Source organism: Ambystoma mexicanum, chromosome 5q (genome assembly GCF_040938575.1).
Source record: "Ambystoma mexicanum isolate Mex_15411 chromosome 5q, UKY_AmexF1_1, whole genome shotgun sequence".
Classification (NCBI taxonomy): Eukaryota; Metazoa; Chordata; class Amphibia; order Caudata; family Ambystomatidae; genus Ambystoma; species Ambystoma mexicanum.
In genome coordinates, this window is record NC_090933.1 from 1289079449 (window position 1) to 1289105036 (window position 25588).

Sequence of the window (25588 nt, forward strand, 5' to 3'; positions counted from 1 at the left end):
TTCATAAATTATTTGATAAAGCAACAACATTCTTCACATACTTTCTAATGCCTGGACTGCAAGCAGCAGCAAATGCACACTGGATCCAGATAACTGGGTGGAAACTGTTACAAACTATTAATTCCACAATAAAAGGCTTCAATGCCATCAAGGAGGAGTTAAGAACGGTCAGATTGATGACGCTACAGAACAGGTATGTTCTGGATCTCCTCACAGCCGTGGAGGAAGGAGTGTGCGCAAAGATAGGGCCACGTTTCTGTACATACCCACACGCACATGATGGGGAGAATGTACCCTTTGTAATATTACATGAAAAGGTATTTTGACAATCTCATAAATATTGAACGAAACACATGGTATAGTTCAGTGAAGAAGGTGAGGGGAGAGAGATCAAGGGAACGCTGCTTTGTTTCCTCACTTATTCCCTATGCCATGACAGCTTCTCAAGTAGTTATACCTCAAGAAGTACCTGAGTACAGAGCACACTGCTTGGTGCATCTCGCAGTATGCAGACCAGAGGACAATTTCAGGGACAATCGGCCATGATGAAGTATCTCACTAACTGCCAAATTATGACAGAGGCCATATAGTCCTTGAAAGAGCTGCACAATAAAATGGAGGAGGAAGTGGATGACATTGAGGACAATAGCTGGTTCAGTTATCTATTCTCCTGGATGCCTACCTGGCTGACAGATGCATTCAAATTTCTGTTAGCAATATTGGTACTGGTCCTAATGGCTTTTTGCATCTTGAGAATAGCAATAAGCCAATGTGAAAAGACTGACAAGAAGGCACTACAAATGACAGTAATGGTAAATGTGGCTGACACCGTACATCAGTACACTCAAACTGATGACGACGTTTACTGTCTCATGCACCCATTGGGTCAGTCAGTTAGATAACCTGGAGCATTGTTTACATGCCCAAAAATACCCATAATTACAATGAGACTAGATGAAATGTGACGAGAATGGCAAGTGCTGGCTTATGACATGCAGTCCAGCAGAACTTGAGGGGGTTCACCAGAGTGTGGCTGCCCAAGGATGGCTATAATATGATGAGACAAAATGAAGGAGTGGTCGATGACTCAACCAGAGATGGGAAAGTAGTGGGGCAGCTATTGACTAGAGAGCATGTTCAAGCTCTGCCCCCTACCTTCCTCAGAAGAAACAAAATTATAAGATAAGAAAGGACACATTTGAAAATGCACTTTAAATTCTCCTGGAAATGCAGCTGGCACAACGAATAGTTATTTTGCACTACACAAGTAGAGAACAGATAAGGCATTAGCTTGCACAATTAGTGTGTTTTAAAATAGCATAGATTAGGTGACAGGAAGGCGTGTACACAAGATAGGGGCTCACTACACAACTAGGACAGAAAATTGTAGGTAGATAAGGTTGCTGCTACCCAACGGAAGGGAAATAATGTGACAGTGATGCACCAGGAAATCGGTAGATAGCAAAGCAACTGTGTCCTGCAGAGGATAAAAACGTGACAAGCAGTTGCCATGTTAAACTGCACAAGCACAGCAGAGAATAAAGCCTCTACCTTATAGAGGTCTCGCAGCTAAGCACGCTATTTGACACAAATACATTTAATTCAGGGAAGATTCTGCAGCGGCTGGATGGTAGCTGCCTCAAAGGAATGTCAAAAGCTGAGGACACCAAGTTTACATAACAGAACAAGATACCAGTATCTGGGCACAGAGTGTTCAACCATTAAGGTAAATCAGTTAAGACAACACAGCAGACTATTTGAAGTCCATGGGATGAACGGAGCAGCTCAGGAAATTTCCTAAGTAACTGACAGATTAATGTCTTAAGCAATCTGCTAGGCATGACAGGGATGCGTAAATGCGGCTAAAGAGACAAATTAATTACGGCAACACAGTATTCACATAGTGAAAGCAGCATGACAAAGTCCTTGAAACTCAGAGACATCATGGCAGAGATAACATGGGCTGTTTTATTTAATTAATAAAGAACAAAGTTGATACGCTTGTCCTCTCCTCCCATCTGCATACACATGTCATTATGCAGCCAGTTCACCGAGAGTGTGACCGCATGTTAACCGATAAGCATATGTCCTTTTCATCGCAGAAGTAATTTAGAGCTTACCAATAATATTCAAGCATGAGGAGGTTGTACATTGTTATGGGATGTTTTATGGGTGGGACCTAAAATAGAGAGTTGCCCAATCCTATAGATACTATATGTAGCTTAGCAATTAGGACCAATGAGGAGTAGAGATAGGTTTTCATAGCTCAGTGATTATGATGGCATCAGGATGACTCATTTGCCTTATATAAACTGTGTTTTCTGTTCAAACGTAGTGAAGGATTTGAGAGAGAGCTTTGCTGTTCATCTTGTTTTCTGCCCAGCTTTGCATACATCCAATAAAGCTGGTTTACCTTGCATTTGGCATACCACCATCCACTCTGTGTTGTCTCTTTATTGGCAAATACCAGGTAGAGGGGTATACTGTTTTTGGACCTCTGATTTTCCTACCGGTCCCAGCCTTTCAGTCTCTCGATCCGCACACAGATGTGCAGCTCTCGCCTGCCAGCAGCAGACCTCAGATTTCTGCTTCTGCTCTGTTAATTTCACATTGCCCTGTTCCTTTTACTCATCCCAGTATTTAAGTAATTCTGGGAAAGGAAGTTCATTCTTGACAATTTGCACAATAAACTTGGGAAAACATTCTTAATGGTTTTCAAGGGCATGTCAGTCCTGGACGATTGGAAGGTGGAACTGGAGAAGGCGGTTTCATAAGTTTCACAAGGCAGATCAGAGTTGGAAGGTTGGCCTATGGATCTTGGGAAAACGTTTTCAATACCCTTCGTAGGAAGATGAGGAGCTCTGTGACAATATGCCATGAGGGTATCAGGTGTTGGAGGGTTTTACTCAAGGAAAAGTGGTTGAGGCCATGTCTCATCAAAAGGATCCAGGACATCTCCCTGAGGTTGTCTCCCCCATGTTATCCTCCATCATATAGCCACCCCCAGAACACGAACAGGTAGTGGCAGCCATCCCTGGCCGCGTGGAAGGAGGTCACTGCTGGGAAAACGGTGATGACTACATTGAATTCATCACATTAGACAGAGCCAAGCCTTTCAGAAAATCTGACGCACTGTTCATCACCTTTGGGGGCTCCTCACCAGGAGCCCAAGCTTCCAAGGTTTTTCTGGCCAGGTGGATGGTGGCAGCAATTTTCCAAATCCTACAAGCTACCGGGAAAACAGCTGCAAGGACATGTCGTCAGAGCTAAAGCGGCAGCTGTGGCATTTCAAAGAAATGTACCATGGGATGTGATAAGTAGGGCTGCACGTGGGCAGCTCCATCAGGATTCTGCAAACACTACTGCCTCCACACTAGTGCAAGGTAAGATGGTGGGGATGCTCAGACGTCAGTCTCCTCTGGGTCCTTCCTTCCACCTCCTGATGCACCACCCACAGCCCATACTTCCTAATGTCACGCTCAAAGTGGGTTTAACATGGTGGGAATGCTAAGACATCACTCTCCTCCTGGGTCCTTCCTTCCATCTCCTGAAACACATCCCACAGCCCAGACTGTCGATCTGTGTCTAGTTGTCTAGAAACAAATGTGAATGGTTAAGTAAACTCAACACCTAATGAATATATCATGAGTACGCTATTCATGATATGAAAGAAAAATAAAAGGGATTTAACAATGCTTGCACATGTTGGAAAGGGAAAGAAATATTTTATTTTTGTTGAGGAACATCGTACACATGAATAAACCTGTAAAATGTAGGCTAGCATAATCTCTACACAAGCATTCACCGTCTTAGGCAATTAATAAGTTACTAGGGGAAGTGTCTCTTGTAAACCCCAGCAACTCTACTGTTCACCAACTCTACTGGTAATGTGTGCTTGATGCAGTGGCATCTTTTTTCTAACAGGTAATGGAAGAAGTCTTATATAGCGGAAGGAGGGTAGAGGGGTTGCCCATAATGTTCATTAAATAAACACTGCCCTCCCTCGCATCTACCCAAGGAGAGTGAACAAAGACAGCAGAGTTGATGTGTAGGGCAGCAAGATACTGCGATGCCCATGACTGCACTCTGGGGATTGTGTGAGTCAAAGGGGTTAGAGAGGAAGGCCTTAGCTGTTCGATAATGCACGGGTAAGGGTAGTATGGGAGGAGGGGGGAGTTGTGCTTGGGTGGGAAGGCAAGAGGGATAGAGGAGGTTGGATCACAGTTGATGGCCCAAATAACCTTTGTCAATGATGCGAAAGACAGCTATTGGGTAGAATTAAGGGTGAGAAATTGTATGCTTCTGTCACAGTGGGCCTGGAGACTGGGACAAGGATAGGGCGAGAGCTGTGAGTAGTACGATGAGAATTTGGGGACTCAGGGTTCACAGACGAAGTGGCTGTCTAGAGATGCACTGGTAGGGTACTAGCAACCAACTGCAAGATAAAAAGCCACTAGTGACATAAGTACATGGCTTCTAGTGGCCAAAAAGCAAACAGAGCCTCTAGCAACCTAAATGCAATGTCTAGAGCTACAGATTAATCAAAGGAGTGCCACAGTGATGTGCGACAACAGATTAACTCAAGGAGGCTCACAGTGAGTAATGAACACATGAGATGATAGTCACAAAGTGAGCAGCATTCATTCATCAAAGAGAGTTTGCAATGATAGGTAAAAAGACATTGCAGAGTGAGTAACATTAATTAATCAAATGAGGGCATTAAACAAATGCATAGCGCATAACCTGAAATCAGTTAAATGAGGGTCACGGGGGACGTAGTACAAAGGGATCCAATGATGGTCATAGTGTGTAGTATAACAAATGAGGCCACAGTGATAACTTGAAGTCCATCAGATGGGGGCCACGCGGCTAGTGATATGGGTAACCTTAACTGGTCACAATGATGCGCAACGAGATGTTAATCACATTTGGGAAACAAAAGAAATGAGGCCTGTTGTGTAGCTTGGTTCAATGAAGCATGATTGGCCATGCTGGAACAGGGACGGCCATGTCCTCTTCTTTATGTTCCCTGCTTGAACAGGGACGGCCATGTCCTCTCTTTATGTTCCATGCTGGAACCGGGGCGGCCATGTCCTCTCTTTATGTTCCATGCTGGAACAGGGACAGCCATGTCTTCTCTTTATGTTTCATGCTGGAACAGGGACGGCCATGTCCTCTCTTTATGTTCCATGCTGGAACAGGGACGGTCATGTCCTCTCTTTATGTTCCATGCTGGAACCGGGGCGGCCATGTCCTCTCTTTATGTTCCATGCTGGAACCGGGGCGGCCATGTCCTCTCTTTATGTACCATGCTGGAACCGGGGCGGCCATGTCCTCTCTTTATGTTCCATGCTGGAACAGGGACGGCCATGTCCTCTCTTTATGTTCCATGCTGGAACAGGGACGGCCATGTCCTCTGGAACAGGGACGGCCATGTCCTCTCTTTATGTTCCATGCTGGAACAGGGACGGTCATGTCCTCTCTTTATGTTCCATGCTGGAACCGGGGCGGCCATGTCCTCTCTTTATGTACCATGCTGGAACCGGGGCGGCCATGTCCTCTCTTTATGTTCCATGCTGGAACAGGGACGGCCATGTCCTCTCTTTATGTTCCATGCTGGAACAGGGACGGCCATGTCCTCTGGAACAGGGACGGCCATGTCCTCTCTTTATGTTCCATGCTGGAACAGGGACGGTCATGTCCTCTCTTTATGTTCCATGCTGGAACCGGGGCGGCCATGTCCTCTCTTTATGTTCCATGCTGGAACCGGGGCGGCCATGTCCTCTCTTTATGTTCCATGCTGGAACAGGGGCGGCCATGTCCTCTCTTTATGTTCCATGCTGGAACCGGGGCGGCCATGTCCTCTCTTTATGTTCCATGCTTGAACAGGGACGGCCATGTCCTCTCTTTATGTTCCATGCTGGAACCGGGGCGGCCATGTCCTCTCTTTATGTTCCATGCTTGAACAGGGACGGCCATGTCCTCTCTTTATGCTCCATGCTGGAACCGGGGCGGCCATGTCCTCTCTTTATGTTCCATGCTGGAACCGGGGCGGCCATGTCCTCTCTTTATGTTCCATGCTGGAACCGGGGCGGCCATGTCCTCTCTTTATGTTCCATGCTGGAAACGGGGCGGCCATGTCCTCTCTTTATGTTCCATGCTTGAACCCGGGCGGCCATGTCCTCTCTTTATGTTCCATGCTGGAACCGGGGCGGCCATGTCCTCTCTTTATGTTCTCCCTTGGTTGGGCTTATTGTGATGCACGGCAGGAAGTGTGCATGATGAGTCTTGCTCCATCACACACCATGTCATTGTTTACAGTTTGCTGCGTTGGTTTATTGCTGTACAATTTCTCTCCGGCGTTGTTGGAATGAGGGCAACACAGGTGCAGTCAATAGCAACAGCAACACTGGGGAAGCCAGAAATGCAATGGAACGTTTCCTTTACAAAGTTGATATTGTGCATGTTGTGCTGGTATTTTGGCAGGCCTACGTGGATGCCTTGGGACAAGGACCTCCTTGAATTTTGGAAAGTGTTGGCTTTGGTTTCACTGTCTGCCAGGGTGACAATGCTCAGAAAGGAGGTTCAAGTCACGAACAAGGCACCATCATGATTTTGAGGGGTGGGGGGGTGTCAGATGTCTGTGCCAAAACTGTGCCAGCATTCCTGCTAGTCATCTCTGATGCAGCATTCCTGCTAGTCATCTCTGATGGTCTGACAATCATGTGGAGGTCATCTGTAATCGGCATCTGCTCTTCAGAGATTTCATTGGATGACAGCCTGAAGACCTTTCTGCCTTGCTCCTATGCCGGGCCTGTTTCCAGGATGCATGATATGATATGATATGTCATTTATAACACGCCTGTACACAGGTCTTCCTCCTTCTTCTTCTACTCTAACAGGTGGGCATCAATCCATACTGGCCCAGCTACAGTGCAGCAAAATGGCCTTCGAGTGCATCTATGGTGTTGTGTGTTATTTGTGTATGTATTTTTTACCACTTCTGACAGAAAAAAGGACAATCCTTTGCAGAGCCAGGGGTGGCAGGGTTGGGAGGCAGGCCTGGGAATGGGCTGCTGGGGGGTGGCTGATAGGGGACTAGCAGGAGGCTGGGGGCACATTGGGCACTGGATGGAAGGGGGTGGGCAGCGCCCCCTTTATCCCCACCCCCACCCCCTCCTGGCTCTGCCAGTTCTGAGCATAGTATTTCAAGCTTTATGGTAGAGACAGGGGTCCTGCTTCAAGGCTGATCCATAAGGGGATGCCCAAGTCATAGGACTGAAGAGGCTTAGGTGCAAGAAAAGTGGGCAGAATGAGCATGTGTGCAGTATAATCTATGATAGATTCTCAATCACCTGTCCTTGGTACTTTGTCTTCCTTGAGCCGCACTTATTGCCATGCTGTTTCTCTTCCTATTGTACACATGTCACTTGGCCCAACCTGAACTTTATTTTGTCTATTATTGCACTGTTGTCCTACCAGAAATGTCACCACTCTACTTAATGTACCAACGATCACTGCTTTTCTGCCCTCTCCACAGCGCTTACCTTATCTAAATATGACTCCAAAGCTTGTGGCAGGTTAGGTCGCCCTTCCCCGCAACTTGAAGGTGCTACGAACCAGCACTGCCGCAGTCGACGCCTAATAAACCACCAATAAATAAATAAATATTTTCTGTCTAAATGTACTGCAGTGATCAGTTCTATCACCTGCCCCCTTCATGAAAATACCTCTCTTTTCATATAGCTAATAGATCTAACATCTAGGATTTAAAAGAGCAAACATGCTGTATTCCATTTCAAGTTGTCACCAAAGGATGTCTGCATGCACTTACATGAACATGTGGGCTAAATGCAAGCAAAGAGCGGAGCACTTGAAGTGTAGTTAGAAATCAGAAAGGGACTGGAGGTTGGCTTTTGGGTTGATGGAGGAGGACACCTTTGTGAGACATGAAGCTGAGAACATATATGTTTGCAGAGTTGCTCTGAGGAGATATCTGATGTGAGGGTTAAACCACCGAGGGGCAATGTGACAGCAATGAATACATGTGCTTGATTCATTTATTAAACTCTACTGTTACTCTTCTTTTCCACAGAAGAGAAGAACACATGGATTGTCATCATGGCTTTCTCAGCCTCTCTGCTGGTGGCGGTGATCCTCGTGGCACTGGTTGTTTGCTTTCTGTTCAGGAGACAACGTAAGGCTGAGTCTTCAGCACTTCTGATATGGCTCTGTGTGCTAGACCTCTCTTTACCAGCATAATCCTTCTACTGTTTGCCGAGATGTTTCAAAGCACCCTGCAAGCAGTGTTAATTGTGCCTACATAAGACCTCTACTCCCTTATTCCAAATGGCCTGTACAGCCTTCCCCCTTAGTCTCTGTTGTGGATTCTTGTTCTCTTAGCGTTATTGTATGGTCTTTGGAGCATAGAATGTTTGCTGAGTACCATGGTGGATGAATACAACAAATGAACTCTTGCTTTCAATGTCTACAGTCGTGACCATTCATTCCTCCAACAGGAAATGCCTTTACTGTCCACAGCGCATTCCTCCAAACGGGCTATGGGGAACCCGACAAAAACATTTGTTAGATTAACCTGTGATCAAAAATGTTGCAGGGGAGAACCAAGGTAGACATTATCTGTCAGGCTCTCTTTTCCTCAGTGTTATTCTGAGATTTCCCAAGGCCCAGATGAGCCAGATCTGAGTCCTGGCAAATGAAACCGCTGTTGCCTCTGAAGCAATCGTTTTCAGGATCCTCCTGCTTGCAGCAGCACACCGGGCAGCCATCTTGAGTAATCTGCTTGGCTCAGAGGAGATCTCATATTTGTCCTTTAGTTAGAGATGGGATCTCAGTGTTCGGGACCGACAAGTGGCCGGCTACTTACATGGTTGTGTGTGTGTGAGACTCTTGCTGGATCCCCCCAGCGTGTGTTGTCGTTTTTGGCTGCGGGTGTTATACTGTTTGTGGTACAGTTGTGGTTAAAATTCCAGTCTACTTTACACCCAAGTGTTTCGTGGTGCTGGTGCAGCCAAAATTGGAAAAAGTTCCACGCACGGCCAAGAAGCCAGTTTCCCAATACAATGCATACGATGTTTGGGCGTGCAGGCAGACACTGCATTTTAAAGTTGACAACTCCTCCTACTAGTGTTGGCTGAGAAGCCCTGTCCATGGATCTACGAACTTGCACTTTCTTTGTGCTCCGAAAGCCAGTATTTCTGGTAAAAAGTCAAGCTTATTTTGGGTATTGCCTCCCCAGCTAACTCGGGTAGTTTGCTTCTTCGCGACTCCGTTAAAACGCAACATGTTATGATTGTGTGTTCCAAAATAGAGGGATATAGTGGTCTCCAATTTGTTGAGGAAGCGAGTTCCGACAGAGGCGCCACTCGCTGAACACCCCTGCCTCCTCTCATGGTAGACTTACAGTGTAGGCTTCAGCAAGTACGTTTTTTTGCTTGGGACTGCTTCGGAATGGAGCGTTGCCATGAACACCTTTATGGACAAGCTTCAGCGTCTTAGGCTCTCATGTCATGAAGGATGCCAATGCAGTGACAGATATTAGTGTGGTGTTGGTGATTAGTCTACTTGCCGGATTCTGGAGTATTTGCAGTTTCTTTTAGAAGAGTGGTTTGCAGCTTCCAGTTTAGTACTGCAGTTTAGGGTAACGTGAGTTTCCAGAGATTGGGTCTATGTTGAAGTGGCGCAACCTACAAAAAGGTGGGTGTTTTATCTTGGCCTCGAATAAGACTGCAGATTGTAAGCTCACCTTGACACGCTTATCCTTTCAGAGGTAAAGAAGTTGCGAGCTACTCGCTAGGCATACATTTACACCCCCATCAATTCGCCACATGCACACATTTCTTGTGTATCAGGAGACCATTATTACAAGCTGAGGGCACATGCACATTTTGGTCCCTGGCTTGTATATTGTAGCTTTAGCCATAAGGAGCCTACAACAACCACAGGGATACAGCTCAAACGGAACCAGAAGTACCCGAATCAGGATACAGACCCCACTAATCCCAACCCTCAATTTTCTGCATGCTCAACCCACACAAAACTCACACAACCATCTCTCTCCCAGCAATCCGCACGCACTTTGCCACACCGCATCAAAAACACATCAACAGCACCTACAGCACATGAGGTCCTGCCCGATCCGATACTTGCACCAAAGCCCAGTACTCGATGTATACCGAGCTGAAGCTGCCAACAGCACACCACCTCTCCCACTCTCCTACTCTCCTCCTCCCGACTAACCCTACCCACCCTCCTTCCTATTTACAGATCCGCCAGAGAGCCTGGGGACCAATTCCGTTGGTGCGCTATATGAGTACATTTAACATAACATAACATATTTTCCCACCTGCCCATTTCACCAGGTTTCCCAGCAGCAAATGGTTAAAGAAACGAAGGCTGACTCCCTGTTTTAGCCTGATTTCAACAGGGATTACAGTGGGTCTCAGCCCATGCGAGCCTCACGTAAGTCACAATGTAACGCCTTGCTCCCGGTCATGCATACCCCATCACCCTACAACATTGTCCCCTTACACAGGCACTAAAACAAGCCGCCATGCCTCCAACATCCTCACCCACATCAGCCTAGACAATGTTTCCTCATCCACTCAGTCACTTGTGCATCCCATCCAACTTCCTCTCCCGCTCACTCATGTTCAGCATCTAATTTTCACAAAGATACATCTCACATCTGTGATTTCCTCTCATACCACAACCTGGACATCTCACTCATCCCAGAAACCTTGCTCAAACAAACCTCAATCCCCATCTGTAATGCGATCATCCAAGAGGGCCACGCCATGCTCCATCAACAACGTGCCAAGAAAGAGCGCCAAGAGACCATGCAGGTGTCAACAGTGCCCGGCATAAGAACCTTTAACATAACATAAAATAACATAGGTGGCGGTACCGCCAGCATACAGACAAGTTCACTCAAAATCACCGCTCTCACAGAACCCCTCCACCCTCCTCCAATCATCTCTTCGAACATCCCATACTCACACCCAATATTATGTTATGATGTCATTAGGAAACACTTTCCTCAGAAACAATGGGGAGAGGCATGTAGTATGCAGATGCATTAGAAAGCGTGTAGCCAGGGGTGCTGCTGAGCAGCCATCAAGATGGCCTATAACGGGTGCTTCTTCGGAGACCAACATGAATTCCATCAAATAAATGACAACTCATAGGTTTTTCCTTCATTTGGAAGATCACCGTTGACGACCCCTGCCCCCTTCCCCCTGCTGACAATTACTCCAATGAGTGCTCTCACCGTTACTTGGATCTGTGCTACTTCAGCAGTGTGCAGCTGTCTCTTGCCTGCTGGTGAACCTCTCAACCATTGTGATTTGCTTGTGCGGTGAGTGCAGAACGCTCCGATCGGAACTTCCACTGCCTACACTGCGCCCCTGATTCACTGATGGCCAATACCTACAACTCCTGTATTAGGTTACTGATCCCGCACTGCCAACCTGCATACACAGACCCCTTGGGCTGCCTGTCACCCGTATGACACACAAAACAGACAGACAGTATTAGAGTTATTTGATTGTAACTTCTACATCTAAAAAGCCCTAATCCTTACTAAATCTAAAGAGACTGACTATCCCTCATGTGTATGTGCTCTCCCTAGTGAGTGCTTGTGTGCCGCCTATCTAGGTTAGGGGATAGACAAAGAAACTAGCCCTTCCCTCTCTCACTACTTTTGCTAACTTCTAAAAAATGTAGTAGTGCACACTTGTGGAAGTGAAAATCTCTTTTTAATTGCCACCTCATAGTTTGTCTTATCAACTAGAATTGCTAATTTTAAAAACAATAATTTTCCTTGAAGATTGAAAATATTTGTCTTCCTGAAAGTGCATCTGTTCTTGCAACCTTATTTTTAACAAATTAATTCAATAGCCTAAAATTATGTTATTTGTCTGAGCTAGCCAATAATATGCCTGCCTGTGGGGTCAGGTCATCACCCTGAGCCTTATTAGTCGACCGGTTTCAGCGAAGTTCATACAGTGGACCGCTTTCTTCAGGACTATACCTGACTTGTTTAGTCAAGGTTCAACATTAATCTAAAAAAGACATGTTTATTTTTTGTCTCAATCTCCATCTTCTGATTTGGGGAGAGTGTCTCTTCTTTCTTTATACCCCTATCTTAGTCTTGGGAACCCTAAAAGGGAAACAACATGTATAGGAACCGTCACTATATATAGTCCGTCCTTTTTCCTTCTCTCTCGAACATCACTTATACTTAATTGGTGGCGGGCTTAACGCTATTAGATAGTTAGCATCGCTTGTACTATCTTTGGTCTTCTCTCTTATTGTTTTTTCTTCTCTTCTTGTGGTGTTTCCCCCCACCCGTTGTATCTGTGGGCACACACACAAAATAGTATCTACTTTACATGCCAGATGTTATTTCTAATTTTCGGGGATTTATGGGTCACCTCGCATACTGCTGCTTACCAATTCTTGGTCTTCGCCTCCTTCTGTGGGCTTCTATGTTTCATCTGGTTAAGGGATCACTAGTCAGTGAGATGCTCTAGCTTTACCTGGAAGGACCTAGATGCAAATCAAAGTGCATCTGTGTTAGTTCCTAAATATATAACAAGAGTGCGTATATATTAGTTACGCCATCACAACATTGCCTTTGCCTGTATATCTGTGAACACATAAAGATGTGTTCATGTATCACATGTGTGAAAGTAATTCAGATTGTCAACACATTCGTTCCAGAAAGTCATAATTCTATTAAAGACACAGAGGCGAAGGATTCTGCTTCAATAAAACATGGAACACAAAAATCAATAAAACTACAATAACCCTGGTTTTTGAGTCTTTGTGGTTCTGTTCTTATTGGTCCTTAAGCTGACCATGTGACATTTCCAACCAGTCAACATGTCCTTAGCCCTTAAATCATGCTGTCCTTCTATTATTCCTCCTCTTTCTTTGTCCAGTCGAGGATGCGTCCAGTGAACTTTTGTAATTCCGTCCGTTCCATGCCAATAATGGTTCAATTTCCGGATTGTTTGTCAGTCACCATACCTATAGAAATCATAAATTAAAAAGGTGACTATAAACCGAAAAGGGTGGGACAATCGTAAATCCAACCACAATGTATTAACATTCTCCTCCTATACATTTCACAACTGTACTATCTTATTGTACTCATCATGCATTATTTCATTAATTATGGAAAAAACATGTAAACATTTCAGTACTTAATATTACATTACATTCTTACGATTGATAGGGTGGGATAATCCTTCGCCTCCGTGTCTTTAATAGAATTATGACTTTCTGGAATGTATGTGTTGGAAATCTGAATTCTATGTCAAGTCAGAGGCTCGGATTATGCTTGTTCAAAGCGTACTCACCACTAACGATGCCACACCTTCTGTTGGTTTAAAATAGGTTTTAAAAGTTGATTCATTCTACCAATCTGCCGACCTCATAATGTCCTCTACTCGGGCACCTATGTTAAAAGCCTTGGTAGTCATCGCTTCTCTAGCTGAGTGAGCGCCATATTTTACTACATCAATGCCTGCCTGTTCCATTACCCATCTAAGCCATCTGGCTATGGTAGCCAGGCTTATGGCTTTGAAGGGTTTACAATTTGCTATCAGTAAGTAATTGAGATACTCCTGGGGGTCTTTCTTCCCTTGTCATGTCCTCATATGCTGATGAGCATCTGACCGGGCATAAATTTGGTTGTCCCGGAAAAGATTTGTAGGATATGGGTCTCAAACCTGTCTTGGTGCATTTCGTTATGAGAAAGGTTACTCCGTTAGGTGAAATACTCTTCCTTTTGATTTCTAGTGCTCTAACCTCTGATGATCTCTTGCAGGATAAAAGACACAGTTAAATAGCTAGTTTCCCTGAAATAGCCTTTCTGGGTAGGTCCTGATTACCTGGCCATGATAGAAATAATCTCAATACTGTGTCTAAATCCCACAAATGAGTGTATTTTTCACTAGGAGTCTAGTCATTTTTACCCCTTTCACTAATCTACAGATCAGGGGATGTTCACCTATTGCTATACCTTCTATCCTAGGGTGTCCTGACGATATTGCAGACCTGGCTGTGTTAATAGTTCTGTATGCCTTCCCCTGGGCTGCCAACTGAGCTAAGAAGTTGGCTATGTGTGCTACATCTGTTCTATCGGGATGAATATTCCTCTCTAAACACCAGCTACTCCATCTAGCCCATGCAGATTTATAAGCTCTGTGTGTTCCTCGAGCCTAGGCTTCATTAAAGATTTCAGCCTCATTCGATAGTCCTGGCCTAACCCAAGATCTCCTGAAATCGCCCATGCGATTAGGTTGAGTCTGCCTGACCTCACTAGTGGATGACTGAGACCTCTGAGGTCTCGCACAATGAAATCGTCGGCTGGTAGCACCACTGGGTTGTGGTGTGATAACTCCAGTAAACTGGGAAACCAAACTTGCCCCCTCCAGTCTAGTGTAACTAGTACTAGGGATGCTTTCTGGCCGTGTCACCTGGGCTATCGTCCTCGCTATCATAGAGAAATGGGGAAACGCGTAATTTGATTGGTGACCCCATGGCTGTAGGAAGGAATCTGTCGCTTCTGCCTCTGGGTCTGGTCTCCAGCTGAAGAACCGGGTTAACTGTTTGTTTAGTCTCGATGCAAATAAGTTGACCTGACATGGTCCCGATCGCATCATTAGATTCTTGAACACTTCGTCGTCCAGCTTCCAATCGCTGGCATCTCCGAGGTATCTGGAGTTCCAGTCGGCCACCTAGTTCTGATGGCCCGGCAGGTATTCCGCCGTCACTGACACTTCCCCACAGAGTTCCCAAAAATCTTTTGCCAGTAGTCTGGATCTTGTCCCGTCCAGTCTGTTTATGTACCTGACTGCTGAGACATTGTCCATCTTTGGCAGGACACGACATTTTGCCCTCTCCGGAGTCCAGCATTTCACTGCGAAGGACCCTGCTAGTAGCTCCAGGCAGTTGATATGGAGAGTCGTCTCCTGATCCGACCATCTGCCCCCTGTCGACAGATTCCTGCATCGGGCTCCCCAGCCCCATCTGCTGACGTCGGATTCAATGATCAGGTCCAAATATGGCCCTCCCGTTCCATGCATCCATGTGGTATAGCCACCATTCTAACTCTTCCCTCACTTCTTGAGAGATGGCAACATTTGTTTCGTAATAAGCTCCCCTCCTGAGGTGTTTGATATTTAACTTCTGGAGTGCCCTGTAATGCAATGTTCCTGGAAGTATCGCTTGGATTGATGATGCTAGGTGGCCCACTAACCTGGTAATGTTCCTCAGTGACAGTTCTTTCTTCGATAAAGTGTGTCTTAATTGCTTCTTGATATCGTTCACCTTGGGAACGGATGGACTGAGAGATCCCTGTACCAAGTCAGCTATGAATCCCAGAAATTCTAATGACTGTTCCAGTACTATTCTGGATTTTTCCCAATTTATTAGGAACCCCATGTCCTCTAGCAATTTTAGTGTTGTCTGTACTTGTACTATTAATGTTTCCTTCTCTTGACACATCAGACATATGTCGTCCAGGTAAATTATAAGTCTTATCCCCTGACTCCTGAGGTGCGTCACTACTGGTTTCAACATCTTGGTGAAACACCCAAGGGCAGACATCGAAACTCCCATGTCGATTGTCCCCATATGAACATCAGGAATATGCAGTGTTCCTCTACTATGGGTATGGTCCGGTATGCATCCTTTAAATCTATCCTGGCTAGCCAATCCCCTTGAATTAAGTTGTCTCTTAACAGGTGTATCCCTTCCACCTTGAAGTGTCTGTACACCACGTATTCGTTTAAGCCTTTTAAGTTTATAATTGGTCTTAGTTTGTGTTTCCCTTTACCGAGAAACGTATTGCTTATATATCCCTTTGAGTAATCTGTTACTGGTTTTATAGCCTTTTTGCTTTCTAATGCTTTCAGCTCTGTCTCCAGCAATAATGTGTCTTCCCTGTTTATTTCTAAACCCTTTGGCGGGTTCTCTTGATGGGGTGTCTCTAAGACGTCTATGTGAAAACCTTGTACGGTTTCTATAAGCCAGGTATCCCCTGATATACCTGATATAGTGAGCCAATTTTGCATACATTTTGCTACTCCCCCCCCCCCCACTTCTGTGGTAATTAACTGTGGGTTGCTTGTTCTCACCTGGGTTATTTTGTTGACTTTCCCCACATCGCCAGCTTCTGCCCCTTCCTCTACCCCTTGATGGGAAGAAAGGGGTTTGTCTACGATCCTCTTGGTCTCGCCACTGTGTTCTGTCCTGGTAGGATTTGTTGTAGTGGAATCGGCCAGCCGAGCGACCCTTGCCTCTGCTGGCCCGTCCAGAAAATATGTCTCCCAAACACTCTCTTGAGAGAGCCTGTGCCTTGTCCAGCGCCGCATAGGAGTTTGCAAACTTGGTCAACTCCTTGATGAAGGAATCTCCAAATAATTTTCCTTTTGCGGTTGATGCTGGCTCCGAAGAAGCTAACTCGCTTAACTTCGGGACTATCTTAACCAACAGAGACCTCCTTCTCTCTGTGGTGATAGCGTGGTTGGCGTTTCCCAACATACATATTGCCCTGTGGGCCCACCCGACCAAGATCGTCGGGTCCACTGGCTCCCCTTTTTCTCTGGCCTCTTCGCCAATCTGAAGAATCTTAGTGAGGGGCCCTGTCATGTCCAGCATTTTGTCTTGGCATGAACGACAGGACCTACCTAGACCTTTCTGCACGTCCTTCGTGTATTTACTCATGAACGTGATCATTTTATCATCTATCTCAGGTGTATCGGCTGCACCCTCTGGGAGGTGAGGTCTAGGGCATTCCGCCCTCATTTTACTCCTAGCTTCTTTAGCTAGGGGTCCCCTCAGGCGCTTTCTTAAATAGGGCGCTATTCTTTTTGGTGGCTCCCATTTGGACGACCCTGGGTGGATTAGTGCCTCAGGTTCAAAATCATCATCACCTGCACCATCCTCCTCTGTCTCCTGCTTCCTCTTTTTCTTTGGTGCTTTGTGGCCTTCTTCTTCTGAGGAAGATATAGAATATACCTCTTCTTCCTCCAAGTATTCTTCCTCCCAGTCCACCTCACCCTCATCAGAGGTGTCTGAGGATTTGTCCTGTCCCCTGCTACTAGGTCCCGCCTTTACTCCTACTCTCCTTCTCTTATCACCCTTCTGCTTTGGTGATGTGCCCCCGGGGGATATGGGCTTCTTCTGCCCTACAGGCTGCTTTTCTGTCCCTTTTGTTTTCCCCTGTGCTTTTAACCCGCTGATCTCCTCCAGGCCTTGTGAGAACTTGAGCCAGTCCTCCATCAGAGCTATCTGCTGTGGCCCTTGTCCCAACAAGGTCCCCAGGGCTTTTTGGAGGACCTGAGTCATCTCTGCATGGCTCCTCTTCTGGCTAATGCTAGCCTTTCCCTCATCACTAGAGGAACTCATGTCTGCACAGTACACTGGGGATTTCATATATAAATATATATACCAGGAATTTATATGATCTTGTATATACTCTCTTTCAGTAGAGAGATATAATATATAATGTATATAATGATCACCTGGTCTGATAAAAGAATATATATATGATATATATATTAACAGGCTTTACATGGGACTGTGGCCGTATTGTTATTGCGGTATGTTATTGTGGCCTGCAGGGGCGCTGTGCACCTTGATCGCGTAACACGATCCTGAAGGAACGTTTCGCTTTGTAAGCGGAATGTGAATATAAACGTAGCTGTCAAGTTGTAAAGAATGAGCAGTGTCAGCGCTCGTAATCCGTGACTAAAAATATTTGCAACGGTCTGGTAATGAGGAGAGAGAGCGCCGGAACTACGCGGTCCCGTCGCGCTCTCAGTTCCGTGACTGCAGTGCCCTCTGTGTTAGTTCTTTGAAGTTGCGCTCTCCGGAGCACCAGCCGCGTCGTGACCGCAACTCAAAGATTCTAACTGATGCGGATATGCTTCGACAAATCACTCCTAATAGTGTGCGCGTGCAAGTATGATTAGAATAAACACAACATTCAAATACACATATATAAAATATGGTAATAAAAAACTGGCTGCCGAGCAGCAAAGAAAGAGGAGGAATAGTAGAAGGACAGGATGATTTAAGGACTAAGGACATATTGATTGGTTGGAAATGTCACATGGTCAGTTTAAGGACCAATAAAAACAGAACTACAAAGACTCAAAAACCATGCCTATTGTAGTTTTATTGATTTTTGTGTTCCATGTTTTATTGGTTTGTTCTTTGCTGCTGATCAGTAAAGTTGAGAGAAGCATAATCTGAGCCTCCGGTCTTGATATAGAATTGTCTCTTTTCAGCGCCCCAACCGTTTGTCACATCTATTTTTTATACATAGTTGCAGTACCCTCATCCGTTTCTCTTGGTGTAGGGGTTCGCGTTTACATGACTGCAAACAATTATGACTAGTTTTATGGGCGTTCCCGATCGTCTGTGTTTACGTATGTCCTAGCAGCCCAGTCCAAACATAGTTGGAGCACGCGTATAATGCTTTCTTTTGCTCACCTTTTTGTCCCATTGCGATGTGGCATTCTTTTAGCTCGCGTCGCATCCACACTTCCGCCAAACAGTCGACTCACGGAGTACTTGAGTTCCGGCTGTAGCGGAGATACTTAAAATCATGTGGATACATCATTGCTTCTTTGTAGTCTCTTTCTATTGCTCTCATATCGTCATTTCTCGCACACTACCTGGCCGAGTGTGTAGTCACGCCACAGAAGGCTATTGGCGCTTGTTAATACCAATATTGAAGAATGTTGATTACGTGTGGCGTAACTGCATCCACCCCATGGCTCCACCATATACCGTCATTGTGTGAGCATGATTCCCGCAATGCATGCTAGGATGTGTAGTTCTTAGTGTTGTTCATGCCTAGACGTCCGTTTACTACTTTTATTCAAAGTTTGCGATATCACATAAGCAGTTTGGAACATTAACTGTCATAGTACTAATATTAAGCAGCATTCTTGCATGTTCAAATTTGTAGTATAATCACATTTATTGTGACCTGTCGGGACAATCACCATTGCGCCACTGCAGCCCTTGGAATGGGAGTGACTTGACTGTGTTAAACTGATGAATCCGTCATTTTGCATAAGTAGTTGTGTGTACTGATCCCCAGTATTACAGCAATGAATGCATATTAAGTCTGTACTGCTGTATATATACTGGACTGAACTGAGATATATATCTGCTGCTTTTATATCTTACCTACATTACTCAGATCACAGTTTCAGCGTTACACCAGGGTCCTTTGTGCGCAATTGAAATTCATTTTTGTAACTGGAGGAGTGCTATGCCTTGACACTCCTCTCAATCACTAGCGACCCGGTGGCTGAAAAGCACTCTATGCTCATACTTGTGTGAATTTATTCACTTTACCTCTCCTAAGTACTTTGCTTCAATTATTCATATGAGCTAAGTTTTTACTTGCCGCTTGCTTGTTACCCCCACACTAAACAGAATAAGCCTATTGCCACCATGACAAGGGGCACGAGCAAGAAGCAGAGGCTGATGGATTCCTTGACCAGCTCTCCATCTAAAGCATCCTCCTCGTCTGTGGATATTGCTAGTACAGGGAGTTCATCTTCACACTCACCCCTTCAATCTAAACTAAGTCCAATTATGGAAGCTATGTTAAATGGGTTTACTTCTGTCAATATCAAATTGGGAGATCTAGCAGCCAATATTAGTATTATCCATGCTGAAAACAGCATAGGGAAAGTGGCAGACAGGGTGATGAAACTGGATTCCTCACTTACTGCACTCAATAAGGATCTTTCTGCCATCAAGATGAAATATGAAGACTTAGAATCTAGGTCTAGATGTAACTTTGTTCACATAATCGGGAATCGGGATACCCGAGTACACTCCCAGGAGTCAATGGAGCCCTTCATCGAAGAAATCCTACAGAAACTTCTGGGAAACCCACAATTTTATTTTACCTATCCCTCTCCATCCTTCCCTCTGGCCCTACCCCTTCTGCTGGACACAAACTAGATGACATCATCCATTCCAACCTCACACTCTGCTCCCCTAGTCACCCCTCTCTCCTGGTCTGACCACTCTCTGCTCACCTCCCACCTCGGTCCCTATGGCCCTGTGACAACTCCTCATGAATCTCTGCCAACTTCGTTCACGAACATCCATCCAGTGAAACGAGTGTCAACTGCTGCCTACTCTTCCACCTTCATTCCCCCTTACCCACCCAGCACAGACTCTACCATTGATTCTGCCCTCAGTAACCTCTATCTGTCCATTACCAACACCCTTGACATCCTTGCCCCAGTCACGAGGATCCACCGGGAACCTGTATCCAAGCATAACACCTGGTACGACTCCGAACCTGCAGACCATAAACGTAAGTGCAGGGCTGCTGAACAGAAGTGGCACACTTCAGGCTCACCCTCTGACAAACTGGCCTGCCGCCTGCTCCAGAGAAACTACAGACTCTCCATCCGTGCCAAAAAATAGAGCACACATTCAAGCACGAGTGTCCAATGCATTCAAAAACACGACTGAACTCTTCAAAATTTGCAGGGAACTTGCCAACCCTTCCGCAATATCTTCTACCCCTACTCCTTCACAGGCCCTTTGCAATACACTCGCCTCTCACTTCATTTCCAAAACCCAGTACATACTGAACAGCCTTACCACGCACTCTTCCAACACAACCCCCCCTCCCTCTGCCCCCTCTTACCACTCACTCTCCTCCTTCCTCCTTCTCCTCTTTTACTCCTGTCTCCCCTGATAAAGTCACCAGAGTGGTCACCTCCATGAAGGTTTCTTCCAAACAGGTTGACCCCTGCTCTGCCAGAACCATTAAGGACAACATCTCCTCTCTCGCCCCTCTCTTGCTGATCTCTGTAACCACTCCTTTGCTACTGGTTCTTTTCCATCCTCCCTCAAGCACTCACTGGTGAGCCAACTACCGCCCCATTTCCATCGCCACCTTCCTGGGGAAACTGCTTGAGAAGTTGGCCCTCCCCCAACTCATCTCTCAGACCGAACTTGTTTGCAGCCTTCACGACCACCAGTCTGGATTCCGAACATCTGGGGCACGGAAACCGCTATTCAGAACACCTGTGAAGAACTGCTTGCTTCCCTTGATTCCAACTCCCCTGCTGTCCTCATCCTCCTTGATCTGTCTTCTGCATTTGACACAGTGAACCACTCCATCCTCATAAAAAGACTCCATGATACCCTTGGTATCTCAGAGCGGGCACTGGATTGTCTTACCTCCTTCCTAACTGACCGCTCCTCCAAAATCGTTGTGGGCCCTTTCTCCTCCCCTAGTTCCTCCTCCACCTGTGGCGTCCCCCAGGGCTTCATTCTCTTGCCCTGCTTTTTAACATTTACCTTTCTTTTCTTGGCACGCCTCTCTGCCATCCAGGCCTGGTGCACTGCTAATGACCTCTGCCTCAATGCCAGCAAAAGAGAGACTCTCCCGATTGGGTTCCCTGCACCCTAGTTCTTCTCCTCACTCTGGCCTTCCTCCATGAGCTATCTCCCTGCCCCCTCCTCTGAAGCCAGGAATCTCGGAGTCATCCATGACTCCACCCTTTCCTTCATCACTCATATTTAGAACATAGTCAAGAAGTCCCACTTTCAGCTCTTCCTTCTCAAAGTAACTCTCCCGTTCCTCGCCTTCCCCCACCCAGAGGCTCAATGTTACCGGTGCTCTGGTTCTCTCTAGGCTAGATAATTGAAACAGCCTCCTCCTTGATCTTCCTTCGTCCACCCTGCAACCCCTCCAATTAACCCAGACTAGGGCAGCGAGACATATCTTTGGCCTCAAGCCGAGGGATCGCATCTCTCCTGCCCTACAAAGCTTTCACTGGTTCAGGGTCTCAGCACGGATTCAATTCAAATCCCTCTTTATCAGCCACAAGGCCATCTGGGGCCGGAGACAACTCTATCTTAAACACTTTCTGACAAAATACTCTCCTGTCCCAACTCCCTGCGTGTGAAGCGGTTTGCTAAACAGAGAGCTGGGGGTCGATCACTTTCCTTGGCGGGCTCCCTTCTTTTGAATAACCTCCCTCCCCCTCTGTGTCTTGAGCAGGACCTCCTAAGATCCGAAAAAGCCTCAAGACCTTTCTCTTTACCTCTTCCTTCTCCTCTCTTCCCTGCTAATCATACAGTAGCATGACTGATGTGCATGGCCCTTATGTATCCTCGGGGCCCTGACCCTCCCTCCCCCACATCTCTCATCCCAGCTGCTGTCTATTGACTGCACTTGCTTAGGCTCACCCTCCCTACGAGAGGTTGCACTTACTATTTCCCTTCTCAGCACTTTGCCCCTTGCACTTCTGCATGAGCACCACAGCACCTATCTTTTACCCGTTTCCCCTCTGCACTTGCATGTTCTGAACACTTACAAGGCATAGTAGGTGTGTCTCCCCTCCATTTTATTCTCATGATTTGTTGTACTATTAATCAATTATTCATCTTTGTTTTATTTCATTGTCTACAATCCCCTGTCACCACCCTGTTGCCCTGTGGGTGCTTTGAAACAGATTTGCTAATTGTGTAAGCGCCTAACAAGTGACCAATACATTAAATAGTAGTCGCGCCTTGAAACACTTGTGTATAGGTGCGTTATAAATGCCATATCATATCATACATTCTTGATAGAAAGAGCTCACAGCTCAGAAATCCAAACCTAGAGCCCCTACTCGAACCATCATTGCAAGACTGCTAAACTATAGTGATGGATAATAAAGTCTCAAACTGCCAAGAGACCATGGTGGATTGACGTTCATATAGCCTGAGATTTTTGCTTTTTCCCACCAAGCTCAGGGTTTGGCAGCATCTACTGAGGCACTGTCTGTCATCGAAGCTACAATACCTCCTAAGTGGCTGTGCCATGGCGACCCTTGAAGCGTGCAGCGCCTCACATCCCCGACTCTCTTCAATGCTGTCAATTGACCTGAATTATGTAACGTAAATTCCGTTTGTTAATGGCCAACTGCTAATATAATTTGAATGTGTCTGTTGCTCGCTGTAAGCCTGTGATTCATTTTCATATGTGGTGCTGGGATGCATTTCTTCGTAGAACAGATGTGCTGCTCATAGAGCCTCCTATGAGTTTTTTCTTGTTGGTGTTGTTCTTTTGGGTATCACTATCCGGTTGGGATGGGTGGTAAGGGTAGGGGAGTTCTACTGGTTACAGAGTTACTAAATGGTATTGTCACGTTTGTTGGTTTGCATGGCACATATCAGATGTCTGTGGCAATGCTCTTTATATCAATCATGTTGGAACTGTTCTGTTATGACCACAATTAGAACACTTTCACCAGTATCGTTCTTAAGCGAGAACGTTCAGTGTATAAATAACCCAATTAAAGACTGAAAAATAGTTGCAAACATCAAACCTCATTCACCCAAAATTCGGATGTTACACGAAACTCATGCCTTGTCTGGTATTAACAAATGCTTTGATAAATGGTGGGGGAAACTACACTACCTTCTCACAGGCTCGTGGGGTGCTGACGTTGATACATTGTACACTTCCTTTTATACCACATCAGCGCCATTGTTAATCCTCCAGATATGTTATTATCTGGGGAAAGTATTAATCATCAACACTTTTGGACCCGACATAGACGTCCACTCCATCTACATCTAGCCGGTAAGATAGCTCAGTGGGTTGAGTGCTTGCTGCTGCAGTCTGAGCGTGATCTGCAGGTCGCAGGTTCGAATCCTGGCAAGACCAACTCATCTTTTCGAGGTCGATAAATGAGTACCAATTTTGGTTGGGTGATATTGTATGTACATATGTGCTCTGAAAAGCACTTTGAATAAAGGTGCTATATAAATAACACATCATTACATGCATCTAGCACACATTGCAATATTTGTGAAGGCATCATGAAGCAAGAAACAGACAACAGATTTACTTTTCTATAAAATAGTTTATTTTTCTTAAATATCAGAATGGAGTAAGGCCTAACTTGCCTTATTCTAAGGTGGGATTACCCAAAGAAACTAGGGATAGTCTGTGTCATTGAGTTCAACTCAAAAGTCTGTCTGTGTTCAAAACCTATACTTGCCCTTACAACTAAAGATATACAATGTGTAGGGATGTCAGCAACAAAAGAATTAGTGTTCCGAGCTTCTTCCAGCTCCTGGCTTGATTTTCAGCTTCCCCGTCCCCAAGTTCAAAACAGTTGTACAAAAGGCCTTGGGGGACCCCTCCCCAAGTTTAACACAGTTAAAAAAGGCCTTGGGGTTCCCTTCCCCAAGGTCAATACAGTTCACAAAGTCTTGGGTACCCTTCCCCAAGAAGGCAGCTCTCCTAGCTTCAAACCCACTGTCAGGTCAAATCTCTCAGCTTTCAATAATTATTCCAAATCAACTTTGTAACCTTTCAGGCTTTTCAACAGTTCACGTAGATTGCTCCTTTCTTCAATCACTTCAGCATTTATTATAAAACAACAGCTTCTAAGTGCAGTTGTCGTACTAGACACTCCACCCATTACAGGTCACACAACCAATAACCCTTGGCAGTCTGTTATATTCATTTCTGATGCTTGTTAATCTGCTTAGAATCACATGCTGTGCATATAGTCTGACATCCAGTGGTCATCAGAGAGTATTGGAAGTGTAGTGTACCCAAAACCCCTCACGCGTTGAGGTCCCTCAGATTGTTTTTTTTCCACCCAGCCAACTGGTCGCCTTATACGGAGCTCGATCAGAGAAATTGCTTTGTCCTCTTCGACCTTTGGTCGTAATATATTAAGGTTATTGATATTACCCTACGGTCCCTTCCATCGACGGCGTTCCCCGCCGAAGACGCTCCACGGATCTTCGACGGATGGATACCGGTCGGCGATGCCGACCACGTGGCCGGGCCTTCTGGCCGGCCTACACAGTAGGGAGAGTGGGGTCGGGGTGGACATTTCCCTTTCTGAGAATGCCTTTCCCTTTCCTCTCTCATTGTTCCCTAGGTCTATTCATCACAGTTTATTTCCTCAGCTAGGGAGAAGACTCCATTTAGGTTTTGTCCTGTTTGCAAGGCCAAATTTCCTTGAAAAGATAAGCACTCTGTTTACCCCTCACTCACGACAAGTTTGTTTGCGTGGCTTGCAAGCTCATGCGCCCGAAAACATTGAAGGAGCGCTGTGTTAAGCGGTGGGAGGCCTACGGAATGTCGCAGGCCGAGTCTAGTTCTCCCGCTGCCACAACCGCCGATTGTGACGAGGGGTTGAGTGACAAACTAGCCTCTGATTCGGAGGCGATTGACCTTTTGGCGGAGCACTCTCGCTCCGCGTTGTCTGTCCCCGGGCCTGCTAGGCAAGACCTAGGTCCTGCTATGGGGAATTACACCCCGGCGACACAGGCGCACATGTTCCCCACACTAAGAACACAACCCAAGGGATATCTTTGACTAAACAGTCGAAGTGGTCGGTAGCGCCAACGGGCCCGCTGAAAACTTTTGCCCTGCCCTCTGACCGCCAGGGTCGGCAGCCCTCCCCGCAACGGCAGATGCGCCATAAACGCAGATGCGCCTTGCGACTGGGCCTACTAAATCAAAGGGCGCTGACCCCAATATCCACCA

General features: G+C 45.9%; 1 protein-coding gene across 1 annotated transcript in view; it reads left to right on the forward strand.

Annotated features, from left to right (window-relative positions):
- Positions 1-25588, forward strand: part of LOC138498041 (uncharacterized) — a 458173-nt gene that overhangs the window by 316758 nt on the left and 115827 nt on the right. Inside the window, exon 4 of the mRNA XM_069621879.1 lies at positions 8096-8197. Within this exon, the coding sequence (XP_069477980.1) occupies positions 8096-8197 (102 nt within the window). The remainder of the gene's footprint in view (positions 1-8095; positions 8198-25588) is intronic.